At 35.4% G+C, this 12,094-nt stretch overlaps 1 protein-coding gene and 1 non-coding gene across 10 annotated transcripts; both read right to left on the bottom strand.

Moving 5' to 3' along the window:
- Window positions 1–18: 18 nt before the first annotated feature.
- trnay-gua (transfer RNA tyrosine (anticodon GUA)) lies at window positions 19–106 on the bottom strand. Its single transcript is given in 2 exon segments — window positions 19–54; window positions 70–106. It is a non-coding gene; the product is annotated as a tRNA-Tyr (tRNA).
- A 1,863-nt stretch (window positions 107–1,969) lies between these two features.
- On the bottom strand, window positions 1,970–10,868 carry arfgap1 (ARF GTPase activating protein 1). Of its 9 annotated transcripts, none has more exons than XM_088423935.1 (14): window positions 10,668–10,868; window positions 10,169–10,237; window positions 9,042–9,151; window positions 8,607–8,778; window positions 7,890–7,990; window positions 7,731–7,817; window positions 7,544–7,658; window positions 7,408–7,464; window positions 7,284–7,316; window positions 7,032–7,061; window positions 6,365–6,421; window positions 4,978–5,037; window positions 3,726–3,781; window positions 1,970–3,641 (listed from the first exon to the last, which is right to left on the bottom strand). In XM_088423935.1, exons 2-14 carry the CDS (start codon window positions 10,226–10,228, stop codon window positions 3,302–3,304), a joined length of 1,278 nt encoding a protein of 425 aa, XP_088280061.1. In that variant the 5' UTR covers window positions 10,229–10,237; window positions 10,668–10,868; the 3' UTR covers window positions 1,970–3,301. The 9 variants fall into 9 exon arrangements, with proteins under 9 accessions (XP_088280061.1, XP_088280062.1, XP_088280064.1 ...); XM_088423936.1 differs by having other exon boundaries at window positions 3,726–3,775; XM_088423938.1 differs by lacking the exon at window positions 4,978–5,037 and having other exon boundaries at window positions 3,726–3,775.
- Between the last annotated feature and the right edge of the window lie 1,226 nt (window positions 10,869–12,094).

Raw genomic sequence — 12,094 nt, 5'->3', positions numbered from 1 at the left:
CAAAGAGTGAAAAAAAATTCCTTCGAGCCGGATTTGAACCAGCGACCTAAGGATTTCAGCACTGTGCTCCTACAGTCCTCCGCTCTACCAACTGAGCTATCGAAGGAGATGACACGAGCGACTTCTTTTGTATATAAAAAAGACAAAAATCAAAAATGTTTTTCGTTTAACATTCACACTTTGTTTCGTACCATTTTTAATACTGTCGTACAGAGATTAGTTTACTTCAATTTGTCCGACTACTTGCAAAGTACTCTGTTTCAATTAAAACATTCTGTTGGTATATTTACAAGCAGTAAAACAACTGCTTCGTATTTAATAGCTGTTCTAAGAGCCCCGGACGACTTATTCCGTGCTTTAAGCACCGCCTCTGGCGGTCTGGAGGGGCGAAATAGAACTTGATCTACAGGAAAACCATACGCAACATAATTTCCCCATAGATGTTTTTAATTGCGTTGTTTACACCAGCGCCATTATTAAGGAGCGTTTCAGCACCCCACCCCCCTTAGTTTTTTGTGTGTGCCCCTTTAACAATAAGCTAGACACGAGTGCAATCAGACTACATGGATGAAATATATTTTGAGACCCAAATTCCAGCTCCGCCTTTATCTTTTCCTCCTGTTGATAAAGTCTTACGCAGTGTAGTTATATTTGTGTTTTCTGTCTGTCAGTTCAGTATCCCTAAACACTAATAGAATCCCCGCTGGTTGTGCGTCGCACTCAGCATGTTCTTCTCAAAACGAGGTGTCCCACATGCTCATTATTATGCAAAGTACCAGTGAATTTACAACACCATTTATTCAACACAAAAAGCATGTGTACAGGGAGAATATCTACAGTTTTGCAAGTATCACTGGGTCACTCGTGGGATGGGATTGCTGCTGGTGAAACTTGGAAGAGGGCAAGCAGACAGAACTCCACTCGGATACACTGAAGAAACAACTTTTGAGGATTTGACAACAGCTGGATGTTTTAATTTTCACACCACATATCTCGTGCACAACATCAAAAATAACATCTGTCATGAGAAACATGAACACAGCATTGTTGCAAAATTTTACAGGCATAGCTGCTGAGCATTTTTTAAAATGTAGAATTCAATTTGGATTACACAACAGATATGTTGTCACTTGTTTTTATGTCAACACCTGGATGCATTTTGTTTAGTAACACATTCACCGATTTATTACTTAAGTAAACATACCAATACAAGACATTCACTTCAGATTTTACTCACAGGAAGAGAAAATAGTTTTTTTTTAATGAATATAAGGTAGATTTCATGCGGTCATGAAATTGGAGAAAAAGATTTCATAGAAAAGCTCTCAGGTGACAATATTCACTCAAGCGTGATACTAGATGTTCATTTACAAACATGTAAAACTCACAGCATCACACACAATAAGGTACATGAGTAGGAACCAAACAAAGAGGAGCGGTAAGAACAGTTTAAGGCTTTAAATACACGAGCATACATGAACACACCTGGCCCAGCAGGACAACTGTTCTCAGAGTGATTTTTTTTTTTTTTAAATCATTGCACTGTATTGACAGTGAAATAGATACATTGTTGCAGCCCCATTTTGTCTTGCTTTAACATAACATGAAATCCACATCATAACAATGCAGACACAACTAAGACATACTGCATACTGTGTAGTAAACTCTTTTGAGGTAGAAAGAGAGTGGAATAATTTTGTTGTCATCAGATATGACTTAAAACCAAAACTGGTGTGCAAAGGGGGAAAAAAAAAGCATGGTGGGGTGTTTTGCTGTATTACAAAGAATTATGCTGCTTGAACAAACTGGTATGATTTCTTCCGAGTAAAGCCCAAAAACCTTTTTTTTTTTTTGTTTGTTTTTTAAATCACCATAACACTGATCATTTGTCTGTCTGTCTGCGTTTTTAATATACAGTGAACCTCTATAATTTAGAGAGGACAGACTAGGACTGCCCCCCCCCCCCCCCCCCCCCATTGTAATTGCTCTAACATGGCTGCTACATGTGTCTAAATGAAACTCTTCAACACACTTCAACATACCTCTTTAATGGGAAGATGCCACCAAATGGGCCTGAGCACAAGAACAGCAAATGCACGAAACAAAGATAGCGGTGTTTATGGATTGAGTTGTGACGTTTGCCATAGATTCAAAGGCAACATTATAAAAAGGTGCATGCAGTTATAAACCTTGCCAATTAGTTTGATTTATGTGAAACTTGGCTACGAGTGTCTGCTGGTTCCAGTCAAATGAAGGGATGAGAGTTAGACCTATTCAAACATTCAGCATTCACGATTTGTAGAAGCAGCACAAAATGTGATGTCAGCATATGAAAATGTTTGATATCAATATTTCATACTGATCCAGTGGCAGTTTTGCATGGGCTACAGAAAACACCTAGAACAATTTGAATTGACTCCATGTGTAACTTTTAAAATGCCATCGCGTCTTAAAAAAAAAAAAAAATAGAAAAATATCCAAAAATTAGTCTACCATCAATTTAATGAAAAAGAAGCATCTATTCCCCTCAATTAACATGACTGGCTGAAATTATCGAATGCGTTGTTAGAGATCCATTTCAGCCCAATGAATTGGAAAGAAGCCATGAAGGGGGTGTTTTGAACAATCATTTTTGATAGTAGCTTTAGGAAAGTGGCATATATCTCAGAAAGTTGACAGGTGTTAAATATACAGTATTTAAAAGGCTTGTATGAATAATTTATCTTTATGGTAAAGTTTTTTCATATTGATTATTTTTATTGTACTTATTCGCAATGTTTTATGTAACATGATAACAGTGTGTAAGTAATTCAGACTGATATGGTCCTGGGGTTGAGTCAGCGCACCTGACCACATGAACAAGACTAAGGTTAGGGCTAGGTGTCTCATTCTGTATTTACAAAGATTTACAGAAATTGTTTAGTATTTTTTTTTGTTTTTCGTGCATCATTTTCTTTTGGAAGTAATATGAGCTGCAGTATCACAGTGTAACAAGTATACAATATGAACATTGACTTATTTACCAATAGGTCTATTCCAATTAGGATCTTATATACACTTGTTTCCCTTTGGGCAATAATTTACAATAATATAAAATAAGTTCAAGTCAATATAGCTGTATTTTTTTTAATTTTATTTAAGAATAAGACTTTTATCATGCAGCTAATGTAAACCTAGGGCCTCTGTTTACCATTGAGCATTTGAATGGATTTAATGGGACAAAAGGCTCCTCCCCCTTAGGTGCCAGTGGCATGATGAATGAAAGCAAGGAAGAAAGGGCAAGTTGATGATTGTGAGATGACTACCAGTCTACATTACCCCAGGTGTCTTCAGCTGGTTTCGAGGGACTCTTTTTGGCCTTACCCTCGGCATTCTCCCAGTTGTTGTCCCAGGCTTCCCAGCTCTCCTCTGTGCTGTGTTTGTTGTTGGATGCGGCATCAGAGCCCCAATTGTCCCAACTGTCGGAGCTCTTCTTTGCAGAATTATCTGCATTGGTCCAGCTGTCACTGCTTGGGGATTTCTTGGCCTTTAGGGAGCTGTTGCTACCAAATGTTTCCCAGAAGTCCTTTGTGACAGGCTGGCTGGAACTGCCCTGATATCCCTCAGTAGCATCCATGTTCTGGTAGCTATCGCCGGCAGCCCTTAACACAAGGAAACAAATTGTACTCAGGTATAATTCAGTTGGTATGCAGCATTTTCCACAATTTTATTCAGTGCATTATTACCCGTCTTCTGGTTTTCCCGAGAAGAGATTGGTCAATTTGGCACCGGCTCCCTGCATCTAAAGTAAGCAGAGACTCCACTTAAAAATATACATTTTTGACAATTACACACAACTTGCGTATTCAATTACAACTTCAATTCCACATTTAATATGTAATATAGGTTCAACACAGAACTGAACAATAAATGAGCTGATTATGGCCCTTCAAAGAGCTGATTTGTTGATTATTTTTACTCTTATACAGTATGTACTGTACGAAATTTATAGCCGTTCTATACAAGTAACACCAGTGTCATTATTTATTGCCATAATATTGTATCCTTAAATATATAAAATGAAAAATGTTGATAGGCTTATTCTGTAAACCTGTCATTCAAAACAAAGCAAATCTTAAGTTTTTACAAGCAATGATTAAATGAGCACTACAAAAAAGATGAGCAAAAATTGACCTGGATATCACTACTTTACACACAACCAGAAGGCAAAGTTTATGGAAAAAAATATCAAGTACATAAGCCAACATTAATTAAGCATCAAGGTGTTAAATTGAACACCCACTAACACATACAATATGATGTCTTTATAACTTAATTATTTGCGCTAGAGTGTGATGTTTCATAACTTATTTGAGCCAGATAGTGTTTTTAGTTTATTCTTTTAATATATTTACTGTTGACCACTGCTATTTGTAGTGAATATGTACCAGGTCCACCCATAAATAGTGAAAATCTGTGGACAACTGAAGCATACTGAAATGCATCGGGAGTAAACAAATGCTTTTTCATTTATTATAATTTTTTTAAATGAATCGCCTGGTTATTTGAGAATCCCTTTTTTTTCCCTGCCAAAAACCATTATTGGCCTAGAAAAAAGTCCATATTGGTTGGGCCCTAGTTTGAACATACAGTAATCTTATTGTCTATAGAAAAAAAAAAGGGAAGTGATGATTAAAAAAAATTGTGCACACAAATACTCACCACCGAAGTAAAAGACGGCAGCAAGAAAAACAGCAGCACATACAATTAATATACACATAATGAACACGTTTTAACAAAACCAGTCTCTTTTGAGGGTGGAAATAAGAAGGGTTAACGCCATGATTTTTTTTTACATTTATTGAATAGGCTTTCTCCCCATAATTATGATTTGACAAATACATTATTGTCGATGAATAATGGTACCATTATGGTGCTTCCCGCTTTCAAGACTGGTTTTGCACCTTCAGTGAGGCAGAGTTCTGCCATCCATCCTACCTTGTTTGCCAACTCAGTGATGCCGACAGTCATTTCATCTAGCAATTTGCCATCTTTAACCTGGATGAGCCAAATTGTCGAGATTTAAACAAAATATAACACATTTTCAGAACAATCACAGTGGTGCGAAAACGGCTACACAACCCCATGATCAAATTCCAAAATTTAAGATAAATCCTTTGAAAACTTCCCATACGTTAAAGTGTGACCTGTAAACACTAAACCTTAATTGAAAAACAGAACAAAATCTTTTGCATTTTTTTTCTTTTTGGGTGGGTGGCAGGCTTCGAGTCTTGGTTCATCAGATCCTGACCCATTGTGTTTTGAAAGATGCAGACAGTTTTTTTTTTGTTTTTCTTTGGTGAAAACCTAGCCCAGAACTGAGACACATCAAAATGAGAGATTTATATCACATCAAGTTAACAGCTAGTACTTGCCAGAAATCCCTCCAGGTGGTCAAATTTGAACAATGCGACATTAGAAGAGGGTGTGCACAATTGTGCACCAACTATATAGGTTACCTTGGCCAAAACATTGGTCAATATTTTCTAATGAGTTTTAAAGATTAAACTGCACATTATTCTCTCAATAAAGTTTTTAAAGGATTCATTTTCACATCATTTTTATATCACAGAAACCTGGAATTTGAAAAGAAGTGTGTAGATATTGTTCATATCCACTGTACTGTACTGTAGCTATAGAAAAGCAGAAAGTAAGCATTTTGGTTGATTCCACTTTCTTCATAAAATTGCCTCAACAAAGTTAGTGTATAAGAAGGACATGTGGCTACAGTCATTCAGTAAGAAAGAAAAGATGCCGTAGAAGTGCATGCTGCAAGTGCCTTAACCTACACCAACCGTACATTACTATGCAAAAGACAGATGCATTCAATGCTTGTCCAATTTCCAACAGTTGTATATATACCCATATATATAAATAAAACAAAATAGGCCAACAAACCAATCCTTTTTTTTTAATAATTGTAAATGAATTGTATCAACTCATATATGGTATAATAATAGTATATGAACAAGCAGTTAAAAAAGAAGAATGGCACAGACCAAAAAAGTGGAGAAAATAATTAACTCCAATCTCCATCCCCCATTAAAACAATTGGAAAGTTTATTATTAACTACATCCCAAAGACTTATTTACACATACTCTTATTTACACATATTTTAAGAGTCTTTTTCAAGTGTTAGAATAAAGGCAGTTTAGAAAATACTTTGCACTGAATGAGTTAATGCACTGCTTTTGTCAAAGAATGTACGTTCACGTGAAGCGGAGAAGCAAGCACTATAGAAAATAGCACATTCACATCTGAAGCTGTTTTGCTTGAAGTACTGCGAGCTACCACCAACTGAACAACTTCAAACATCAATGTTACCTTTTCTTGGGTAGGTTTGATAACAGTCTCATTTATTGTGTGTCCTAACTCTGTTGCCTAGTCACAGGGGGGAAAAAAGTCACTTCAATTAAACAGTTTTAAATTGACAGCTTGGCATGAAGTGACTGATGACCATGTGCAGGAACTTGTCGGTGTAATGACTCAAAGATAGTTCGACTGAATGTAAGGGCACAGTTTAGCGATTCTTTTTGAGAAAATCATTTTGAACATAATTAAGGATTGATTCAAATTATATTCTTGCGTGTGTGCCATTACACCTCGACAGCACAAAAAACTTATGCATAAATGGATAACCCGCTGCCCTGCAAGTCTGTTGAATACCCTGAGTAAATATTTTTTTCAGTTCCCACATATTAAAGATACTGGAAAAGGATTCCTGATATTATCCATAATCACATGGCACCTATTTTATGATGCTGTAGCCAACAATCCACAGGTAACAGCCACCGTTTGTGAAATGTCCTTGCTAGCGAAAATAAAATACAATCTTGCAAGCCGAAGGGTCCAAAATAAAATTAAACTACACAAATACAAGACATGAAAAATTCTCATGCAATTGTTGTCTTTTTCAAGAAAACTAAAATGACATGGCATGAAAAACAAAGGTGATCAAGGAAATGTCTCATGCGCTCATTTGGTGCTTTACCGGTTCTGGGGGCGCCTTATAGCCCCTTAACTATGTCCAGAGAAGGCAAAGAGATAGTAAAATAACAGTGGTTAGAACATCATGCTTTTATATAAAATGAGGCAAATTGTATTTTTAAGAAATACAAAAAGAAGGGACAAGATCTATGTTAAAAAAAAAAAAAAAGATTTCTCATAAATATAGATAATGATGTATGCGATCATTGTGTATTGTGTCCCAGAAAGACATTGTCAGCAACCACATCACTCTTACCTTCAAAGTTGCTTGATTTGCCAGTTTTGTTGTCTGGGTGGAAAATGTAAAAAAATAAAATAAAATAAATGAGTTACCTATATATATAAGAATAAAATGCAAGTTAAACCTATGGAGTTCTTACATTATCTTTTGCAATGGAAGCAAACTTGGTGGCCCCGACAGTGAAATTGCTCCAACCCTGCAAAACAAAAAAACATCAGAATAAATGAAAGTGAGTCATTCAGGAAAACCTGTTGACCGTTTCCAATGTGCCTTACTGAATAAATGGAGGACATAGCATTGTTTATGAAGTCGTCATCCTTCTTCTCTGGTGTCACCGTGTTGCCAAAGCCGACATAGCGGTTCTCTTGATTCCCACTATAACCACCACCACTGAAGAAGATTTGACAAAACTTTAAAAAGACAAACATACATAAATCATTGATCGGAAGACAAAGTTATTACCTCTGATAAGAGTTGACGTCGTCACTCAACCAGTCTTCGAATGCTTTATCACCAGATGTGGCAGAGTTTGTTCCAGAACCTCCGGACCTGTGGCGCACGTTCACAGCATTAACGGTGAGCCATTTGCTGGAGCATATACCAACCTCCCTTCAGTCTTACCGATGGGAGGAAGAAAGGCTGCTTTTGGGTTTAGGTGATGACCAGTTTTTGGCAGATGATGTTTCGATAGACCACTCCTTCCCCTCTGCTTCAGTGGCAACCTGATGCATACAACATTATTATTTTCTTTATCTTTATTTAGTCAGGCACAACTGATTAACAAATCATATTTACAAAAATTATATGAACAAAATGAAGAAGAGAATGTGGGTTTTTGTTTAATAAGATGACAAATATGAATAACAGTTGTGACAAATTATTTTTATGACTTTTAGGTCAAAGGTGAAAAAAAAAATCTTAAGCCTGAAAATGTCACAATAAATCGACGAAAGACTCAATCATGTTTTACAAATATTATTTTTTTCCCCTACAGTACCAACAGTATCAAATAGTATAAATTGAGGGAAATTATTTGCACCACAAGATGTATCTGTGTAGTGAAATGGTTTGAGGAAACTTAAAAAATAAATGAATAAAAATTATGATCATTTGACTATTATTCATTTATCTTAAAAGAGCTATGTTCAAGATGGTTCATTTTTTTTACTAAATATGTATTTTACGTGCAAGGAAATTAGGTTGACATTCTTTGTTTAACTTACATTTTTTAAGATAACCAGCTAGCTAGGGATGTAACCGTCGAAATGTAAAGAAAAAAAAACAATAAAACACATTTTCACACATTTTTAGGAGGCCACAGGTTGCTCCACAGCTCACCTTGTCCCTAAAGAGTGCAGCAGCTCGACTGTTATACTTCTCCTGTAAGGTCCAGTTGGGATTATAATCATCTTGAAGTTCGAGAAACAAACGGAATTTGCCATTGCCTCCTGCTTTCATTTTCTCAAGCTCAATATCTTTCCACTTGTCCATAGTGACAGAACGTACAAAACTGCAAACAGAACAGAAATGTAGACCACACGAGAATTTTTAGGTCATATTTTAGGGGGAAAAAAAACAACCTAAAAAACAAACAGGAACAGGATTTTGAAAATCAATCCTTCCCATTATATAATGAGTTATTCAATGTTATCGACTGTTATGTGACATGACGATAATAAGTGTGTGTCAATTCAAGGATGCTGAATCATTAATTAAGTAAGTTCAAAGTCGGAAGCGGTAGCCAACAATGAATGCATTCATTTTTTTTTCTACCTGAGATGGACACCCAAGCCTCTGTGCTTTCCAGAGCATTCCAAACATATCCAGATCCCATAGGTCACACTAACCCACTGAGGGTTGAATGCCCCACACTCAAAGCACAGCTGTGAGGAATAAAAATAGATGCACAAAATCAGCAATGCAGTATTTCTTTTTAATATGATTAAAATGTTCCTGTGTGATGACATGCAAAATAGCATTTGCTAAAAAAAAAATGATGATAATTAAAAAAAAAAAAAAAAACTCAATTGAACTGCACCAAAACCCAATTGTGGAGCCAGAACACTATTTTACATTGCTCACTTATACGAACGACATTGATGTAAAAGTAACTGCTAGTGCTGTGTGAATCTACAAGGCTATTTAGTTTTTTTAACCCATTTTTCTCTTGTTCTTCTTAAATTGATCAGGCAGTGAAAAGCTGATTATAAATGGTAAAATCATCAATATGCAATCAAATCAATGCATTGTACAGCAGATTTAGAAAGGATTATTCCTTCAATACACTGTTATGTCATACGGTTACTGCAGTCATCAAGGTCATCTAAAATATTATCACTTCTGCTGTAATATCAAACAAGGTACCATGCAACTCCAATCATTAATTTATATGGCATCAGCGAGTGATTTCACAGCAGCAATAGCAGACTGTGCATATATGCATGCAAGCAATTCCTTTTTGAGCACCGGCCACAAGAAAAGCCTACTAGAACAGCTAAGCTTTACTTTTACTTTTTCAAGCGCACTTTAAAGGGTGACAGGCGTATGCTGACTCTCTATGTAACATTACTTTAAATGGGATTGGCTGAATCTAAGCACTGCCACATCCCAGTTGCACCAGTCATAGATTATATTAATGTCAGGAAAGGTTTTAGAATCAGCTCGGTTGACTTGCTAAATCCACTGAATGTCTAAAGAGACAGAAAATCTCCAACTGCAGAAATATGTTTGGATTGACCAAGGCAGTTCATTTAGCTAACAATTTAGTTTATTGTCATGAAACCATAATTGAATTCATTTTATTGTGTGTTTGTTTGTTTGTTTTCGGGATCATCAGAAATATAGCAATGATAATTTGTTTCAATCTCATGTAATTATTAAACAGTCATCAGTGGGCTTACATTATTTTCATCTTGTGTTCTGACTTCCTTCAAAACTCTTCTTGTTCTTGGACTGGCCATGATGAGTCACTGAAAAAAATTTAAGACAAAAGGTTTACTGCAATATGAAAATAACAAGAATATATGAAGAGGCTTCCATTAATGATTTGTTATTGAACTAAATTGTTTATTGACATAATCTCGGGGCCATAAAAATGCATGCTGAAAGATATTTGTCAGGATAGAGTTATGTTATGAAGTGATTCCTATCAATAGACACTGTGCTCTTGTTTTACAAATAGTGTATTTGTTACAGAGCGTGCAACCATATTTTTTGGGCAGGAATAAAATAGTACCGTACCAAAACCTCAGGAATAAGCACGGGATTGAATGATTTAAAGTCTCAAATCGTTTACCATTAAGTTTGAAGTAGCGTTCAAATAAATAGTCAGTGGTGATTTGACATGATGTCAAATTGATAAGGCTGAGTAAGCCGCCGAGCTAACGAGCTAATTCTTACCTGTTTGCTTGGTGAGCAACAAAAAAAAAATCACCGTTGTCAGAGTTTGGGTTAAAAATACCCAACAAACGTTCTACTTCAATCGCAGACGTAAGACAAATGTGAATAGTTCACTTTAGACGGCTGTCCCTGTCAGGCCGACAGAAATCAAGAAATAAAGTGCTGCTGTGTCAAACACCGGCAGCCATGTTCCTGTTTGCATACGTGGGCACGGCAATGCATTATGGGAATTACTTTTTTCCTGCCTATTTTTCCCGGAAACCCTCGCTTCAAACGGGGTTCATAGTAATAATAATAATAATAATAAAATAATAATAATAATAATAAACAAATACCAATGAAGTGACAAATAAAGTGAGGCAATGTAAATTTAAATGCAACACGAAATGTTAAAAAAAATGAAATGTTGCATTAATTCTTAATTTCTCCCCCTAAAATGTAGTGAGACAAATTGTATTGAATTAAAATCAGTTTTCCTCAAAAAATAATTTCTTTGTGTATTCTAATCACTTTTAAACTAGGTTTAAAATTATGAATAGAAAATAAAATGAGTGAAATTCATTTATTCAGTACATACATATGCAGTACCACACTTGAATCACACTACGCAAAATTCCCTAAGAGAACCAGTGAATAACTTCTAAAAGCTTTTCCAGTATCCTCTCCAAGGGCAACAAGAAAAGTTTAGAAAAGCTTTTTTTTTTTCTTTAAGTGCAATTAATAACATTCAGTCTCATTTTCTGCACATCATAATTTGTGGGACTACACACCACAGCTTTTACTCTTGCTCATTATGATTACCGCCAGTGACCAAAAAGAGTACATTGCCTGAGTACTGTCTTCAAGCTAAATTCACATTAAACTGAAATATTTTTAAACAACCTACCTATATTATCTTTTTAAACATATTTGTATTTTACTGTGCTTCACATAATATATTATAAATGAAGGTATTAAGAAGTGTATTTTTTTTTGGGTTTGATTTTATAGCTCTTGATTCACCCTTTGCCTTCTAGTAATCTTTATGGGTTTTTTTTATATAATTTTTATGACACTTGCGCTTATCAATCATTTTATGTGGTTGACTGATGCATTGTAATGTGTAGGATTTTTTTTTTAAATTACTTTCATTCTGTTCCTCGCACTGTATTCAGTCTTACTCTGCATCCTGTTTTCTCGATGATTGGCGTTTCATGACATTTATCAAATGTGAATGACAATATTGACCCTGTTTTTTCATGGAAAGTACTTTGTGTGATTAAATAGTGTTTTCTTTAAAAGTATCATAGTGAATAAATAAATATTGATGAATTGATTGATTCAATTAAAACAACTGCTGTACGATAAAAACAATACTTTCTGTATTGCCATTGTTTTATTGTTACACAGCAAGAAAGGAGAAACTGTTTCCACTTATGAGGGATTAA

The sequence above is a fragment of the Hippichthys cyanospilos genome, chromosome 9 (assembly GCF_059441005.1).
Source record: "Hippichthys cyanospilos isolate Australia breed blue-spotted pipefish chromosome 9, RoL_Hcya_1.0, whole genome shotgun sequence".
Taxonomy (NCBI): domain Eukaryota; kingdom Metazoa; phylum Chordata; class Actinopteri; order Syngnathiformes; family Syngnathidae; genus Hippichthys; species Hippichthys cyanospilos.
Note: the sequence above shows the minus strand (reverse complement) of the source record. Positions and strands in the feature narration are given on the sequence as shown.